Raw genomic sequence first — 19,693 nt, 5'->3', positions numbered from 1 at the left:
CTGTGATCAAAAGAACCTGAACTCGCCTGTCTTGTCACATTAGGCTCTGGCTCTCACTGACCACATTCCCTGCCACTCATCGGGAGGGTGAAGAGGGAACAGGAAGAGGATTGGCCCCCAGACTCTGGACCACCTGGGGTGGGGGTTGGAGGTCCCTCCCCCTATGAGGGCACCACCCTAGTTCCAGTCACTCAGGATTACAGTCTGAGTGTCATCCCCAATTCTTCACCTCTCATTTAGTTCCCATTTGCCCTGTATGGAACTTCTTTGTATATATTTGTTTGTTTTTTCCTCCACTAGATTTTAAGCTCTTTGAGGGAAAGGATGTCTTTTGACTCTCTTTATATCCCCAGCATTTAGTATAGTGCCTGGTGCACAGTAGGTACTTAATAAATGCTTATTTGATTGCTTGATTCAGGATGGCTCTCCCCCTCTACCGCTGGGGCCTTTCCTTCTGATTGGAACCTCTATTTAAAGAAGGCAACCAGGCCAGCCATCTCTTCATTTCCCAGCAGGCTTTACTCCTTTGGAGTTCCCCATCATGCTCCTTGGAGCTACATACTTTCTTCTTTCCCCCTCCCTCCTTTTATGGGTTGTCTTCCCTGTTAGAATGTAAGCTCCTTGAGGGCAGGCATTGTCTTTGTATTTATAACATTTAGCACAGTGCCTAGCACTTAATAAGCTCTTAATAAACATCTGTTGACTGACTGACTAACCAGTGGTGGGCAGTGCACATCACATTTACTTACCTGGACTTTTGGGCAGAGTCCCGCAAGGCCATGTCACTCTTCATCGAGGGCTTCAGGATGGGCACAGTGCTGTAAGACAAGAAAAGTTTCTTCTTAACATAGTCATGGGATCATAAGATCATAGATGAGACTTGAAAAGGATCTTAAAGGCCACCAAATTTAGCCTCTTCTTTTTATGGATTTTGCAGTTTGCAAAAGGATCCTCACAATGGCCCTATGAGGTAGGTGTTATTATTGTCCCTATTTTACAGGTGAGGAAATAGAGGCAAACAGAGATTAAGTGACTTGGCCAGGATCACACAGTCAGTAAAGTGTCTGAGGTGGGATTGAAGTCAGCTCTTCCTGATCGTGAGTCCAATGCCACCCTAACTAGAACCCAGTCAAGTTGGCAGAACCAGATGAAAGCATTAACAAAATAAATAAAAATACAGTACAATGTAAACAATGTTAATTTGTGGTTTCCAGGGATCCCTTTCTATTTGAGTTTGACACCACTGCTCAGCCAATAGATCTCATGGGTCCATGAGGGAATTACAGAATTTCCTTTTCTGGAAATTGTGGCATCCCAGAATCCCAGAATTGAAATCAATCTCATCAGCCATGTACCCCATAACCACATATCTGAAAGGGCCAGGATCCTGCTGGAGGACCCCAAAAGGAGTCATCCAGACTTTGTGTGAAGACCTCCAATGAGGTATGATCTTCCTAATTACTGTGTCATGCTGTCTGGATTTCAGTCTTGCCTTGTACACATAATGCCTGTGCGACCCTGGGCAAGTCACATGAACCTCTCAGCTCACCAGGTAACTCTCACGGCATATACATTGCAGAATATGGTTGACCTGCATTGGTGAAGAGATTTTCTTTAATGGGAGCTCCTTATACCATGAAATCACCTGGTTGAATAAAAATAAAAACAAAAACAAAAACGAAAAACAAACAAACAAAAAAACCCAACCACCAAATCCATACTGAATTCTGTTCTGACTTGAGACAAGGGATAGACTAGTTGATTTCCTGAGATTCCTTCCTTCAAGTGGCAGGATCCCATGTCATTTCTTCACAAGGACAGGGATTATATTTAGAGGGTGGAGTATTATAAGACCTGGAATCCAAGCTCTCACAGGAAAAATGGGACTAGCGTCCTCTTCTCAAATGAAATATTTGTAGCACAGTTCCTGGTACATAGTAGGAGCTTACATGCTTATTTCCTACTCCTTCCCTTCTCCTTCCTCCCTATGCACATGAAAACCCTAAACATTTGGACATTAAGGCATCTAGGTGACTCAGTGGATAGAGTGCTGGGCCTGGAGTCAGGAAGACTGAGTTCAAATCCACCTTCAGGCACTTACTAGCCTTGTGACCCTGGGCAAGTCACTTCACCCTGTTTGCCTCAGTTTCCTCATCTGTCAAATGAGCTGGAGAAGGGAATGGCAAATCACTCTAGTATCTCTGCCAAGTAAACCCCAAATAGGGTCAAGAAGAGTTGGACACAACTGAAAAATGACTGGACAACAATGAAGCATCAGAGCCTGAGGCAATTCCACTGCCCAGACAACATGTTGCCCAAATGTGTGCCCCTCCCTGGGTGTCTGGTGATATGTATAATTTTGGGAGCCCCTGCCCAGGTCTATGGGGAAAATGTTCTATTGCTCTTTTTCTTACTATGCTATTTTATTACAGCCCTTTATTCTGCATTACTTGTGTCCTCTGCCTGACTAGTAAAAGTGAATTCATTGGTTGGGGCTTGTGGTCCATAGGTTTGAGTGTGGTTGGACCCGTAGAATGCCTCAATCTGCCCATTCCGGGGGCCCCACTGTGAGAAGGGGCATCTCAGAATGAGGCTTAGACCCTGATGAGGCTTCCAACATGGCTGCATTTTGTGCATCTCCCAGGGATTTCCCTTTGTGAGTCATCCCTTGGTTGTTTCCCTGGTGTGCTGGTCCATAGGAGGCAGTTTGGAGAACAATTGAATCATCTCCTCTGGGTCTGTGCTTGGTGCCCTCCCAGGGGACCAGGACATAGATTGTCCCTTAACCTGCAGTCTCTGTTGTCCTGGGCTGGTGTTTGCCAAAGAGCCAGGGGATTGTGGTGGGTGGCGGCCTGAATGTTCAGTCTCAGTGTCCCTGGGGCTTTGGCTGACTCTGGCAGCCTCTCACCTCTGTATGGATCTATAGGGAAAGGGACTTGCTCCCCAACTTTTCCTCAAGCTAACAGGGATCGCTACCTTGTAAACTTTTTGGAATCCTCTTCTGCAAAGACTGTTCTCCTGGCATCTTCACGCACCATCTCCATGAGCTTTTGAAGACCTGAGGAAAGAGGGAGAGGTCATCCCATGTGATGGAAAGAAGGAAGTGGCAGGAATGTGGGACCTGGCTATCAAGCCCCATTCAGACCCACACTTCCCCTCCCTCCCAGGGTTATTAAGTGAAATCTGTTGCCCTCTTTACATCATCAAGCAACTGCCATCTTGAAGTGATTTTCAGGAGAGAAGGATGAGGTTTCATTTAATTCCATTCAAGAAAAAATGATTAAATGCCCACTATATGGCAGGTAAGAGGCAATGTGGTGCAGTGTATAGGGAGCTGGCCTGAATTCAGAATGATCTGAGTTCAAATCTTCCTGCTGACACATATGAGCTTTGTGATCCTGGGTAGGTTAACCTCTGGGTTAACCTAAGTTAAGTCAATTTAACTTAACCTCTCAGGACCGGAAACAGCTCTCTAAAACTAATTTCATGGGAGGTCCCAAGCTGCATGGTAGAGAGATTTTGTTCTCAGTCTGGAAGTTCCCTAGACAAATGAAATCACAGATGTGGTGTTTAAACAACAACAACAACAATTGTTTTAGGCACTTTGCTAGGCACAAGGGGCTTACATTATCCTGGTGGGACACATATACACAGATAAGACATCACATATGTTGTTTTTGTTCAGTTGTTTTCAGTCATGTCTGACTATTCATGACCCCAATTGGGGTTTTCTTGGCAGAGATAATGGAGTGCTTTGCCATTTCCTTCTCAAGCTCATTTTACAGATGAGGAAACTGAGGCAAACAGGGTTAAGTGACTTGCCCAGTTTCACACAGCTAGGAAGTGTCTGAGGCCAGTCTCGAACTTAGGAAGATGAGTCCTCTTGACTCCAGGTCCAGCGCTCTATCCACTTTACCACCTAGCTGTCCGTAAGTACTTAGTGCTATATAAATGTTAGCTATTATAATCCTCATTTTTCAGTTGAGGAAACAGATGTCAAATGACTTGCCCAGGGTCACACTGGTAGTGTCTGAGGTCAGATTTGAATTTGGGTCTTTCTGACTCCAGGCCCAATGCTCTATCCACCGTGACACCCAGCAGCCTCTGACTGCTTTCTTTACCTTCCCTCCCCTTTGAAAGTCGCAACTGCAGAGGAAGTAAAGATTTCTGGTTTCTACCTCCCCTTCCCTGACTCACTATTCCCCATCCCCCGCGACTTTAGAGGTGCCCATCACCCCTGTGTCTAGCACTTCGTGCAGGAGTGGTTGGAATGCCAATTGGTGAGAACCAGCTCGATTCCCTGGAAAGCTGGGAAACATTCTCTGAGAGGATCATTTATAAGGTTCCACATTGCCCCTTGCCTGCAACCAATTTGTACTTGAAAAGAATGCCTTTGGGCAGGGACTGTGCCCGCAAGTACAGGGCTTCATCTATCATGTAACTGAGCTTTGATGTGCACAAAATAGGAATAGTGCCCGCCCGTTTCCTGAGTCTAGCCTGAAAAAAAAAACCCAAAAAACAAAAAAACAAAACAAAACAAAACAAAAAAAAAAACAAGGGGGAGAGAATTCAAAGCTGGTTTGCGAAATGGGACATTCATCAATGATGAAAGGGACCTGGAGAACTCCTGTGAAATGTAAACACGCTGGGGAAAAGCTCACAGTGTTGGTACTAGCTGCTGAGACCTAAGAAACAGGTGCTCATTCCCCTCTGTTTCCTGGGGAGGTTAGCAGGGGAAATGTGACCACCAGGGGAATGAAGGCTGATGTCATTAATATGTGACAGCAGCAGTTCTCATAGCATGGTCTTTGGAACCCTGGAGGCCCCCAGGACCCTTTCGGGGAATCCATGAGGTCAAAACTATTTCTCATAATAATTCTGTGATGTTATTCACCTATTAAAATACTCCTTCCTTTTCCAACTACCGACCTGGGTGAGGCTAGATTTTTCTTCATATACTTTAACCAAAACACCATATTACCAAAGATTGAATGGAGAAGCAGATACAAGAATCCAGTTGTTTTCTATTAAGCCAGACGTGTAAAATAATACCACTTTCCTCATTTTTTTCTTGGAAAATACCTTTTACAAAAATGTTTACATTAATATAAAATGGATTTATTATTGTTATATTAAATAAATTACCATTTAAAATTTCTCAGCTTTAATTTCTAGTATCAAAGGATATAGACCCACATAAACAAAGGCTCTTTGACATCCTCAATAATTTCTTTTTTTTTTTTTGCTAGGCGATGGGGTTAAGTGAATTGCCCAGAGTCACATAGCTAATAAGTGTTATGTGTCTGAGGTCGAATTTGAACTCAGGTCCTTCTAACTCCAGGGCTGGTGCTTTATCCACTGCACCACCTAGATGCCCCACATCTTCAATAATTTCTAAGCATATAACATGGTCTTGAGACCAAAAAAGGCTTGAAAAAGGCTACTTTACAGAAACCACACCAAATACAGCTGTTTAGTTCCAGCCAAACCACTGGATACTGATAAGGAAGACCATTCTGGTCCTTTTCCTCCAACAGATCACCTACTTTATTATCCCTACTCTCTCTCTCTCTTTTTTTTTTTTGGCTAGACAATGGGGTTAAGTGACTTGCCCAGGGTCATACAACTAGTCGAGTGTCTGAGGCTGGATTTGAACTCAGGTCCTCCTGACTCCAGGGCCAGTGCTCTATCCACTGTGCCATCTAGCCACCCTTCATCCTTACTCTTTCACTAATTTTCAATTGCTTCTTGTCTACTGGTTGCCTTCAAACATGCCCTTGGCTCCTCCGTCCTCCAACAACCTTTATTAGATATCTAATTGTCACCGATAGCTTTCCTTCTGTATCTCTCCGACCTTTTATATCTAAACTTCTTGTGGTACCTCCAATTCCTTTCCTCTTACTCCATTTTTTTAACGCCTTACAAGCCAGCTTCTGACCTCATCATTCCATCCAAACCGCTCTCTCCAAAGTTGCCAGTGATCTGGTACCTGCCGTTCCCATCCTCAGTTCCATCCTTCTTAACTCCTCTGTTGTTAATTATCCTCTTCTCTTTGACAACCTCTTTACTCTAGGTTTTCAGGACACCAACCTCTTCTGGCTTTCCCACCTGTCTAACAGCTCCTTCTCTTTCTCCACTGATAGATCCTTATCCTTACAATGCCCAGTAACAGTGGGAGACTGTTCTAGTTTTCTCTCTCTAAGGGCAGCTAAGTGGCACAGCGGATAGAGTGCTGGGCCTTCAATCAGGTCGTCTCATCTTCCTAAGTTCAAATCTGGCCTCAGACACCCAGTTGCTGGGTGACCCATGGCAAGGCACTTCACCCTGTTTGCCTCAGTTTCCTCATCTGTAAAATGAGCTGGAGAAGGAAGTGGCAAACCACTCCAGTATCTCTGCCAATAAAAACCCCAAATGGAGTCACAAAGAGTCGGATAGGATTAAAAAAACGACTGAACAACAACTCCCATGGATTGGTCTATAATCTCCAAGCAGATTACTTTCAGATCTACAGTCAGCCTTGTTATAAGGCTTGTTTTGAAAACGTGAATTTGTTCTAAGGCTTTGATATATTAAGGACAATTTGAGATTGTATCTGTGAGGAACAGTGAGAACTCAGGAGAAGGCGATGCTTCGAAATAACCCAAAGGTTGCAATCCTTCTCATGACCACTTCACGAAGAACCTTTAGGTCTTTTGTAAGTGTGTATCTTCTGATGCAGTAGGAGCGATAGGCAGAGAAGGGTGGTCCAAACCACAAAATCTATCCCATCAAACCCAGTGCCCCTTTCAAAGTTGAGACCAAGCAGTAATCCAAGGCTGAAGATGCTGCCACTATTTATGTATTTATTAACCATTTAATTTATATAAAAAAGCTACCATTTTAATTTTTGTTTTTCCATTTTTTGTTTTTTTTTTTAATGTGTCACTGATGAAGCTACTAGATAGGTGGCACGGTGGATAGAGTGCCAGGCCTGGAGTCAGGAAGACTCATCTTTGTGAGTTCAAATCTTGGCTGGGCAGACCTGCCTTAAAGCCATACATAAATGCTAACTATTGTTATTATTATGATTACTCACAACAGCTCCATGAGGTAGCTAGTGCAGATACTATCATGCCCATTTTACAGATGAGATAGACAGAAGTGAGTTGACTGAGGTCAGACTGCCAGTATTTGAACTCAGGTCCTCTTCATTCCAGGTCCAGCCCTCTAGCCACTAACACCAAGTTTCCTTACATTGACCATAGTCTATCTCCCTTTAAGTCCCACCCATTGTTCCTGGTTCTTCCCTCTGGGATCAATGGGAGCTAGGCTTATTCCTCTTCTATGGGACAGACCTTCAGATCACTGAGTCAACTGTGAACCATGTTCCTTCCAGAATATTCTCATCTTTGGACTGAAAACCCCAGTTCCTTCATCCTCCTATGGGATGATTTGTTTTCTATAATTTGATAACGTAATGGATCCATGGTTAAATGATCAGTTATAGAATGGGTGGGACAGAGAAATAAAGATTACTTCATTTTTTTTAAGGCAATTGGGGTTAAGTGACTTGCCCAGGGTCACACAGCTAGTAAGTGTCAAGTGTTTGGTCTGAGGTCAGACTTGAACTCAGGTCCTCCTGACTTCAGGGTTGGTGCTCTACCCACTGCACAACCCAGCTGCCCCAGTTTACTTCATTTTAACCAATATTATTAATCCCCTTTGATTTGGGAGGTGAGACAGGCCAATGTAGTATAACAGACAGAGAGCTGATCTGGGAGATAGGAAGAATCTTGTCTTTGATATATATTAGCCATGTGACCCTGGGCAAGTCACAACCTCTCAGTGCCCTGGGAACTCCTCTAAGACACTAAAATTGGTTGAGGGAGTCGCTTACATACAGTTCCCTACACCAATCCAATGAAATCACAGGTTTGGTTAAAAAAAAAAGAAATATGGTTCTGTGCTTAATGGACACTGTCTCAGAAGGCCTGACCTTTCCCTCAGGGCCAGGCCCTTGGCAGAAATAACAATAGCTCTCATTTCTGTGGCATTCCACAGTTGCCTAAAGCAAATTCCTCTTAACAGCCATGTGAGGCAGACAGTATGAGTGTTAATCTACCCATTTTACAGATGCAGTATGTAATAGGGTCAGGGCTCCAACCCAGGTACTAATGCCAAGTTACAGAAGAACAAATGTATTCCCCCAGGGAAGTCTCATTTTTAACTGAGGATGGTCATTCTATCCGCTGCTATGGTTGAGGAAACAAACTTATGGACAGAGCAGGTCTCTGTATCCATTTGGGGCAACTCTCTCCTTTTCCAGAGGAGGAAATGCTTTGCTAAGGTCAAACAGGTCATTAGTGTTGGAGGTTGGGTCTGAACCTGGATTTCTTCACTCTAAATCCCATGCTATAAAAGGGTGCCCTCTTTTAAATATTTGTGCCTAAGGACCATGAAACAAGCGCTTAGTAATCACCTATTGTGTGCTAGGCACTGTGCTCAGAGCTTTACAAATATTACCTCATTTGATCTGGATGACAACCCTGGGATGTTGGTGCTATTGTGATCCAAATTTTATAGTTGGGGAAACTGAGGCAGAAAGCACTGAGGTGTCTTGCCCCAGCTGGATTTGAACTCAAGTCTTCCTGATTCCAGGCCCAGAACTCTATCCACTGTTACCATCTACAACTGTCTTAAAGGGGCATCCCTGTGAGGGTGGGAGAAATGTGTCTACATCCTCATATCCCCATTGTGTGACAATACGTTAATCATAGTCAAGACTTGAACTCAGTTCTTGTGACTCAATCAAGTCCAATGTCCCCTACACTGCTATTCTTTGTGTCTCCCAGATGATAAACACATTCTTTTTTTTTTTTGCCCTGTTGGGATTGGTTCACAGCGTGGGCAGAGAGAGAAAGAAGAAAGTGTCGGGGGATAAGATGTGGCACTCACTGACAGGGATGTTCTCCTCATCCTGCTTGGTGGATGAAGACTCGTTGTCCTCCAGCTCTTTACTGCTGGTGCCCACGGTCCCGGTGCTCTGGGGCTCGTCTGAGCCAGTGGGGTTTACTGATAGCATGCTGCTCTGCGGAGAGGACCCCACGCTCGTGCGGGTAAGGCTGATGGTCGATGGCCTCCGGCTTGGCTTCCGGCTGGATATGATCCGAGGAGCTGGTATTTTATATCTCTTGGACTAGAAGGAAGAAGGAAAAGAAATTCCCAAGACAGAGTCAGATGGGCGAAGGAAATACGGGTTGGAATCAATCATGATCAATAAGCATTTATTAAGCCCCTAAATGAAATCGTGCCTACCCTCAAGGGGCTTATAGTCTATAAAAAGTGACAACATGTACACATATATCAAATAAATGAAGGTTATTGGTGAGGGAGACGATGCTAGCATTCAGAAAGGTTTCACATGGGAAGGGACCTTTAAGGACATCTAGCTGAGCTTTGGTACCCAAATGGGAAACTCCTTAAGGTCAAGGATTGTTTCATTCTGGTCTTAGATTTCTCAGTGCCCAGCTCAGGACCTGGCACATAGTAGGTACCTATAAATAGGAGGTACTAATCAACACTTTTTGTTTGTTGAATTAAACCCTGGCAAGTGATGGGGAGCTCATTACCTTTTGAGGCAACCCATTCCACTTTTGGTCAACAAGACTCTGTATAGTGAAAAGTGTGCTGGAATTAGATTCAGAGGTATAGAATCAGAGAGGATTTGAGGAAAAAGTGCTGGAATTAAGAGTCAAAAGACTTGGGTTCAAATTCCAGCTCTGTCACTTACTACCTGTATGATCTTGGGTGAACTTTGGAACTTCTCAGGGCCTCAGTTTCCCCAGCTGTAAAATGAAAAGATTGACCTAGACACAACTTCTGAGGTCTCCTTCAGCTCTCAATCTGTCATCTTCAGGGTCTGGCTAGCCTAAGTCTATTTGCTGATGCTAAGCACAGTGCTTGGCTTATAGTAGGTGCTTAATAAATACCACTAGTCTATTACATTTAAGACTTCCAATTGAATTCCACAAATATTTTATGCCCCTACTATGTGCCAGGCACTTCACTAAGCACCAGGGATACAAAGAAACCGTCCCTGCCTTCAAGGAACTGATATTCTATTAGGGGATACAGCCTTCCTTCTGATTTATAATAACTCCCATGTGCATCATGGTTAAGGTTTACAAAGAGCTTATAATTGCCCTGTGAGCTATCTAGTGCTCATAGTATGATTTCCATTTTCCAGATGAGAAATTTGAGACCTGGTGAGGCCAAATAACTTGCTCAGGAATCAAAGATTAGACTCAAATTCAGGGCTTCTGACTCTAAGCCCCGGCTCAAATGAGAACATGGAAGCCAGAGACAAAATTTACCCACCTTCTGGACCAGCCCCAGAACCAGGTCTCCAGCTTTTTAAGTTTAAATTGATTTTTATTATAAATTCAATAACCATCGAGAAAAGGAACCAATCTAACAAGCATACAAAACAAGGTGAAATCTGGTTCTCGCCTCCAGGCTTTATCAAGGATCACCAAACAGCCAAAGCTATTTGATGTCAGAGGACCAAAGATTTACCTAATTGATGAATTTGAAAGTAGGAAAAGACCTCAATGGCCACCTGGTTCATCCCACTTACAAAAAGTATCATCACTGCAGCATCTTAATAAGGCATCATTTAGCTACAGTCTGAAGACCTCCAAGTAAGGGGAACCCATCACCTCTGAAGGCTGCCCGTCTCACTCTTGGTGCTAAACGTTAGGAAGTTTTCCCTGAAATCAAGTCAAAACTGGCCTCTTGGGAACTTCTCTTCCCCAATGTGCTTCTGGTTCTGACCACTGGGGCCAAAGGGAACAAGGCCAATACCTCCTTCACATGGTGGCTCTCCAAATACTAAAGGCCTCATACCTCAACTATAGAGAGAACTGAGTCAAATTTATAAGAATATTAGTCGTTCCTTAACCGATAAATGGGCCCAGGAGATGAATAGGCAGTTTTTGGAAAAAAATACTAACAAATTTGGAGATACTACTACTACTACTACTACTACGACTACTACTACTACTACTACTACTACTACTACTAATACATTTATTTTAAAGAAATATTTATTTTTTTTTTGTTACATTTTGAGTTCTGAGTTGTATCTCTCTTTCCCTTCCAACCTCACATTAGAGAAGGCAAACTATATATATATACATATGTATACACATAAAATATCATAATATATGTGTATGTGTATATTAATATGCACACACACACACGTATACACACATTCATGGAACCATACAATATACACTTCCATATATCAGTTCTTTGTCTAGAGGTGGATAGCATTTTTCCTTTCATAAGTCCTTCTTAGTTGTTACGAATGATCATGTTACTCAGAACAGCTTAGTTATTCACAGTCAGTTTTTGAAAAATTTTTCTGTTACTGACAGCACTCTCTTGTTTCTGCTCATTTCAATCTGGATTATTCCATGAAAGTCTTTCCATGTTTTTCTAGAACCAACCTGCTTATCATTCATTACGACACAGTAATATTCCATCACAATCAAATACCACAACTTATTCAGCCATGGGCATCCTCTAAGTTTCCAGTTCTTTGACACCACAGAGAGTTGCTTTAAATATTCTAGAATTTATAGGTTCTTTTCCTTTTTCCCTGATCACCTTGGGAAACAGACCTAATAGTGGTATAGCTGGGTAAAAGGGTATAGATAGTTTTATAATTCTTTGGGCATAATTCCAGATTTCTCTCCAAAATAGTTGGATCAGTTCATAGTTCCACCAGCAGTGTATTAGTGTTCCAATTTTTTCACATTCCCCTCTAGCATTTGTCGTCTATCATTTTAGCCAATCTGGTGGTTGTAAGAAGGTACCTCAAAGTTGTTTTAATTTGCATTTCTTTAATTAATAATTATTTAGGGCACTTTTTCATATGACTGTAGCTTTGATTTCTTCCAAAAACCGCTTGTTTGTATCCTTTGCCCATTTAGCAATTGGAGAATGACTCATATTCTTATAAATTTGACTCAGTTCTCTCTATAGTTGAGATATGAGGCCTTTATCTGAAAAACTGTCTATAAAATATCCCCCCCCCCCCCAATTTACTGCTTTCCTTTTAATTTTGGCTACATTGGTTTTATTTCTACAAAAACTTTCTAATTTAACATAATTAAAATTATCTATTTATATCTTACAATGCTCCCTATCTCTTGTTTATTCATAAATTCTTCTCCTATCCATAAATCTGATAGATAGTATGTTTCATGCTCCTCTAATTTACTTAGGATATCTCCCTTTATGTCTAGGTCATGTATCCATTCTGACCTTATCGTGGTATTGGTATAAGATACTGGTCTCTACCTAGTTTCTGCCAGGCTGCTTTCCAGTTTTCCTAACAGTATTCTTTTTTAACCAAATCGTGGGTTCTTATCCCAACAGCTTAGATATTTATGTTTATGAAACACAAGGTTACTATAACTATTTATTATTGTATATTGTATACCTACTCTATTCCATAGATCCACCCTTCTATTTCTTAGCCAATACCAGATAGTTTTGATAATTACACCCTTCTAGACCTCTTTTTTGTTTTCATTTTTTCCACTAATTCTTTTGATATTTCTTGACCTTTTGTTCTTCCAAAGGAATTTTGTTATTATTTTTTCTAGCTCAATAAAATAATTTTTTTTGGTAGTTTAATTGGGATGGCACTGAATAGGTAGATTAGGTTAGGTAGAATTGTCATTTTTATTATATTGGCTTGATCCATCCACGGACAATGAATATTTCTCCAATTTAAGTCTAACTTTATTTGTATAAAAATGATTTATAATTATGTTCATGTAATTCCTGGGTTTTGTTTAGAAGGTGTGTTCCTAGGTATTTTATATTGTCTATGGTTATTTTAAATGAAATATCTCTTATTATCTTTTCTTGTAGGGCTTTGTAGGTGATATATGAAAATGCTGATGATTTATGTAGGTTAATTTTAGATCCTATTTTGCTAAAATTATATCAATGGTTTCAAATAATTTTTAGTTAAATTTTAGTTAGCAAAGTTTTATTATCTCATTGTCCATTCTGATTCCTTCAATTTCTTTTTCTTCTGTTATTGCTATTACAAGCATTTCTAGTACAATATTGAATCACGGTGGTGATAATAGGCATTCCTCTTTTATGCCTGGTCTTACTAGGAAGGTTTCTAGCTTATCCCCATTACAGATCATGCTTGTTAATGGTTTTAGGTAGATGTTTCTGATAATTTTAAGGAAAAATCTATGTGTACCTAAGCTTTCAAGTGTTTTTATATTGTATTTTGTCAAAAGCTTTTTCTGCATCTATTGATAAAATCATAGTATTTTAGTTGCTTTTGTTATTAATATAATCAATTATGTTAATAGTTTTCTCTATATTGAACCAGTCCTGTATTCCTGGTATAAACACCACTTGGTCACATTGTAAAATCTTTGCGATATATTGCTGTAGTCTCCTAGCTAGTATGTTATTCAGGACTTTCGCATCAATATTCATTAGTGAAATTGGTCTATAATTTTCTTTCTCTGTTTTTGCTCTTCCTGGTTTAGGTATCAGCACCACATTTATTTCAGGACTTTGATAGGACTCCTTCCTTGCCTATTATTTTGAGTAATTTATTTAATACTGAAATTAATTCATCTTTAAAAGTTTGGTAGGATTCACTTGTAAATCCATCTAGTCCTGACACTTTTTTTCTTAGAAAGTCCATTTATGGCTTCAATTTCTTTTTTTAAAAATAGATTTATTTAACTATTCTATTTCCTCTTCTGGAATTAATCTGGGCAATTTGCATTTTTATAAGTATTCTTCCATTTCTCTTAAGTTGTTACATTTATTGGCACACAATTGGGCAAAATAACTTTTAATAATAATTTTAATTTCATCTTCACTAATAGTGTATTCACCCTTTTTATTTTTGATGCTAATGCTTTGTTTTCTCTCTTTTTAAAAATCATATCAACCAATTATCTTTTTATTATCTATTTTATTATTTTCTTATAAAAACCAATTCTTAGTTTTATTTATTAATTCAATGATTTTATTACATTTAGTTTTATTAATCTCACCTTTAATTTTCAAAATTTCCAATTCAGTGTTTAATTTGATTTTTAATTTGTTCTTTTTCTAGTTTTTTAAATTGTATACTTATTTCATTGATCTGCTGTTTCTCTATTTTGTTGATGCATTTAGTAATACAAATTTTCCTCTGATTACCACTTTTGCTGCATCCTGTAACTTTTGGTATATTGTCTCATTATCATTCTCTTTAATAAAATTATTTGTTTCTATGATATGTTCTTTGACCCACTCATTCTTTAAGATTGGATTATTTAGTCTCCAACTAATTTCTAATCTATGTTCTCATGCTCCTTTTTTAAATGTAATTTTTATTGCATTATGCTCTGAAAAGGATGCATTTAAAATTTCTGCTTTTTTGCATTTGACTATAAGGTTTTTATGCCCTAATACATGGTCAATTTTAATAAAGGCAGAATGTACTGCTGAGAAAAAAGGTATATTCCTTTCTCTTTCCATTCAATTCTTTCCAGATGAGTTTCATATTTAACTTATCTAAGATTCTATTCGTCTCCTTGACTTCATCCTCATTAATTTTTTAGTTAGATTTATCTAGTTCTGAGAGAGGAAAGTTGAAGTCCACCACTATTATAGTTTTGCTGTCTATTTCCACCTGTAATGCATTTACCTTTTCCTTTATAAATTTGAATACTCTTACATTTGGTGCATATACGTTTAGTATTGATATTACTTCATTATCTATGGTACCTTTTAACATAATGTAGTTTCTCTCCTTATCTCTTTTAATTAAGTCTATTTTAGTCTTAACTTTGTCTGAGGTCATGATTGTTACCTCTACTTTGTTTTTTTACTTCAAATTTTTTTTTTTTACGTGAGCTGAAGCAAAATAAATTCTGCTCCAGGCTTTTATTTTTACTGTATGTGTGTCTCTCATTTTAAACTGTGTAAACAAGATATTGTTGGGTTTGGGTTTTTGATTCATTTTGCTATCCATTTTTGTTTTATGGATAAGTTCATCCCATTCACATTTAAAGTTATAATTACTAGTTGTGTATTTCTCTCCATCTTATTTTCCCCCAAATGTTTCTCTCTCTCTGTCTCTCTCTCTGTCTCTTTCTCCATCTTCCTCTCTGTCTCTCCCCCCATCCCTCCTCAGAAGTCTAGTTTACTTCTGACTAGTACCACACACCCTTCTAAGAGTCCCTCTCTTATCCTATCCCTTTGCCCCTCTATTTCTCTGTAAGTTAAGAAGACTTTTCTGCCCACCTAGATGTACATGTTATTCTCTTTTTAACCCAGTTCTGATGAGAATAAGTTTCCCATGCTGCCTGCCCTCCAGCCATTCTTCTCTTCCACTCTAACAGTTCTTCTATTCACATCTTGTCTGTATAAGGTAATTACTCCATTTTATCTCTCCCTACCCAATTTTATTTTTTTAGAATCATTAAAGCATAATCAAGTCAACCCCGATCCCTCTATCTATATATACCCTTTTAAACTACTACAGTAATGATAATATTTTTAAGAGTTACAAATATCATTATCCCACATTAGTCGGAAACAGTTTAAGCTTATTAAATCCCTTATGATTAGTTTTTCGTGTTTACTTTCTTACGTTACTCCTGACTTTTGTATTTGTAAACCAAATTTTCTGTTCAATTCTGGTCTTTTCTTCAAGAATGCCTGAAAGTCTTCATTAAATTCATTAAAATTCATTAAATAAAATTTTTTCCCTTGCAGGATTATGCTCAGCTTTGCTGGGTAGGTTATTTTTGATTGCAAACCTAGGTCCTTTGCTCTTTGGAATATAATTTCTATGCCCTTTGGTCTTTTAATGTAGAAGCTGTAAAATTTTGTGTTATCCTGGCTGTAGCTCTACAATATTTGAATTATTTCTTTCTAGTTGCTTGTAATATTTTCTCCTCGACCTGGGACCTTTGAAACTTAGCTATAATGTTCCTGTGAGTTTTCATCTTGGGATCTCTTTTAGGTGGTGACAGTAGATTTTTTTCATTTCTATTTTACCTTCTAATTTTAAAACTTCAGAGCAATTTTCCTTAATGTTTTCTTGGAGTATAATGTCTAGACTTTTGCTCTGATCATGACTTTCAAGTCATGACTTTTAGGACATGACTGTCAGGTCATGACTTTCAAGTAGTCCAACAATTTTCCTCTCTCCTTGATCTATTTTACAGGTGTTTTTTTTCCAATGAGATATTTCATGTTCTCTTCTATTTTTTCACTTTTTAAAAATTTTATTTAGTTATTTCTTGATATCTTGTGAAGTCATCAGCTTTCCCTTGCCCAATTCTAATTTTTAAGGCACTATTTTCTCCTTAAAGTTTTTGGATCTCTTTTTTTTTAATTGGTTGACTATCTTTTCATAATTTTTTTATTTTCTTGCATTACTTGTTTCTTTCCCCAGTTTTCCCTCTATCTCTCTTATTTGATTTTTAAAGTCCTTTTTTAAACTCTTCCTAGAACTGTTTTTGGATTTGAGACCATTTTACATTCTTCTTTGAAACTTTACAAATAGCTGTTTTGACTTCATTTTCTTCTAAGTTTGAACCCTGATCTTTTCTATCACCATAGTAATTATCTACGGTCAGGATTTTTTCTCTTCTGTTTACTCATTTTCTTAAACAGCTCATTTCTTGGCTGTTAAACTTTATATTAGGGCCAGGCTTTATTCCCAGAGTATGGGGGATAATGTCTCAGGCTTCAAATTTTTTATGCTGTTGTTTTCAGGGCTCTATCTGGAGGTTCTCGACCTTTTTGCTTCTTCCAACATTCTATGATCCAAGGCCAGATGTGGTCACTGATCTTCTGGCTTATGCCTTGGTCTATGAGTTATCCCAGGTATTCTCCTCCTCCCCTGAGTGGGCAACCAGGGCCTGCAATTCTGCTGCCATAGCACAGCGAATGCTCTTCCTCCCTGCCTCCTTCCCCACTAAATGTACCACTGGCCAGAGGCCATAAGTCAGCTTGCCCCGCTGCCCTGGAACCGAGACCAGGCACTCGGCTCTCCTGTGAATGATCGAAGAGCCCCCTGCCCCTCTGCGGCTGGACTCGCTCCTTCTCGCCAGCAGACACAGCCCAGGACTGAGTCTGGTCGATGCACTTAGGCCCCACCTCCAGTGCCAGTGGAGGGTCCCTGCCATCTTCCCCTGATCAGCTGCTGGACTCCAACACTGGCATGGGGCAAAAGTTCCTGAAGCCTCAGTTGCCCTGACACAGCTGCCCCCAGAGCTTGCTGCTTATGGACACAGAGGCTAGACCACCAGCTGGAGATCAGATCTTTCCAAACATCTTCCCAAGTTGTCTTAGGCTGGATGACTGCTTTACTCTGACTTTTAATTATTTCTGTTGCTCTAAAATAAAACTCTAAAATCTTAAACTCTAAAATTTGACACATCATTTTAAGTTTTTTTGGGGGGGGGATATGAGAGAGCCAGGTAATTTCCTGCCTTATTCCACAATCTTCCCACAATACCCTCAATAATTAACATTTATATAGCACCTACTATGTGCCAGGCACTGTGCTAAGCACTTTACGATTATTATCTTGTTTGATCCTTGCAACAACTGGGAGCCAGACGATATTATTATCCCGATTTTACAGATGAGAAACTTGAGGTTAAGGGACTAGTCTGGGGTCACATGGCTATTAAGTGTTTGAGGCTGGTTTTCAATTCAGGCCTTTTTGACTCCAGGCCCTGTGCTCTGTGCACTATACCCCCAGCTGCCCTTGGGAGGGACTTAATATCTGATTGACCTTGAGTAAGTAACGTACCCTGCCTAGGCCCTTAAGTTCCAGATCTGTAAAATGAGAGGTTGTAACAGTCAGTCTCCCCGTTTCCTTCTATGTAAATCTATGATCTTATGGTCTTTAGCTTACTTCAAATGAAAGCTTGGATGCCACCTGCTATGGGAGGTTCTGGAGGACTTTATTATCGCTCCCTCTCACCTGAAAGTGCTTTGTACTTACTTACCTGGGAACATACTTTATCCTCCCTATCCAAGAGAATATAAGTTGCTTGAGGGCTGGAACTATGTAATTTTTGTCTTTGTGTTCCCACCATGGAGCTTGGAACATAGTAGGCACTTCTGAGAAATGTTCACTGATGAGAATCTAGTCCAACTTACTCATTTTCCAGATGAAGAAACCGGGGCCCGGAGAGGGCAGGTGATTTGACCAAGGTCACACAGCTACTGAATGGTCATCGAGATGGAGTTTCAACCTCCATCCTTTGATTTTGTGAATCTAGACCTGTTTCCACTGGACCCCTTTAATTCTGTACCTCCTTTTATGGCCCTAAGACTTTTAAAAGACAGGAGTGTGATGAGAAAAGAGAGGACCCTGAACGTTGGGGTACAAGCCCCACCTGGCACCTGGGTGCCTCTGTATCATTTGCCTCTGCTTTGGGATGTTCCCACTGGCCAGCCCCTGCCCAGAGGAAGGGGCTATTGGCAAAGCTGCCAACTCCCAGGGAGAGAGAGCGTTGGGTAAAAAATGCCCATGCGGCCTCTGCCTTCCTTACACTGCAGGAAATTAATTTCTGATTCTGGTGGGGAAAAAAAATAAAGATTGTATCAATTTGGCCTTGAAAAGCTAGGTCATCAAATCAGCCTGTAAAAAGTGCCTGAGCCTGAGGATCTTGAGACCTCAGTTTGGCTTTTGCCTTCCTCTATTAACTAGCTATGTGACCCTCAGGGATGTCACTTAGCCTCTTAAACTAAGGGTCAACTAGACAGCTCGTCCAGAGCTAAAGTTCTTAATGGGCAACAGGCTTTTGAGGAGGCTGGTCTTCCCTTGAGTCAGGATTCCTGATCGTGTCCCCAAAGTGCCTATTTCAAGTTAAGGTGGCTAATGAGCGCTTCTTTAGCTACCCTCAACAGAAACGCAAACATTCCTGCTTCCTTTATGGCGGCAGGGAGAAACAGAGTGGAACGGAAGGGTGGGCCAGCCATTCCTTCAACTTTCTCAGTTTGGGGGGAATTGAGAGCTCTCAAGAACTGCTGGAGTCACTGGATTTGAGCTGACTCAAGTTCCCTGCTGCCATCTTTCTGGGATAAATGCTGCCTCCTCCTTCTTTGTATTTAACTCTTGGGTGGTGTTAAGCAGCTGCTGTATTCCACCCCAGAGGAGGCTGGAGACGGGATGGCTCCCGTCTAGGTTTTTACAACTATGTCAAGAGGCTTTGGGGATGATGAGAATTAAGAAAGTGCCAGGGAGCCTGGACTCTTGAATGTTGGATGGGGGAGAGGCCTTAGAATATGGAATACCAGCAGGTTGCAGTGGCTCCGGCCTGCCGACCCAGCTGCCCGCGAGGCTGAGGCTGGCAAATCTCTGGGGCTCAGGTGTTCTGAGCTGCAATGGGCCATGCCAATGGGATGGCTGAATTAGATTTGGCATTGCCCAAGAAGAGGAGGACCAGCCCAGGTTGGAAACAGAAGGTCAATGTTCCCATGCTGATAAGCACCGGCATCAGCCCATGAATGGCCTCTGCACTTCTGATCTAGTCAACACAGGGAGGCTGCCTTTAAAAACAACAATGACATTAGTGACAATTAAGTGCGATTCAGATCTGGGAGAAGCCTCAGAATGTGGAATGTCAGATTGAGGATGGATCTC

At 40.6% G+C, this 19,693-nt stretch overlaps 1 protein-coding gene across 1 annotated transcript in view; it reads right to left on the bottom strand.

Annotated features, from left to right (window-relative positions):
• The window catches only part of CCDC60 (coiled-coil domain containing 60), a 209,766-nt gene that overhangs the window by 22,916 nt on the left and 167,157 nt on the right, over positions 1-19,693 (bottom strand). Inside the window, exons 8-10 of the mRNA XM_027865495.1 lie at positions 8,935-9,175; positions 2,977-3,058; positions 750-818 (exon numbers count right to left, since the gene is read on the bottom strand). Coding sequence (XP_027721296.1) covers positions 750-818; positions 2,977-3,058; positions 8,935-9,175 — 392 coding nt within the window. The remainder of the gene's footprint in view (positions 1-749; positions 819-2,976; positions 3,059-8,934; positions 9,176-19,693) is intronic.

Source organism: Vombatus ursinus, unplaced genomic scaffold (genome assembly GCF_900497805.2).
Source record: "Vombatus ursinus unplaced genomic scaffold, bare-nosed wombat genome assembly UNPS02001287.1, whole genome shotgun sequence".
NCBI classification, from domain to species: Eukaryota; Metazoa; Chordata; class Mammalia; order Diprotodontia; family Vombatidae; genus Vombatus; species Vombatus ursinus.
The sequence above is the reverse complement of the archived record's forward strand: the minus strand, read 5'-3'. Positions and strand labels throughout refer to the sequence as shown.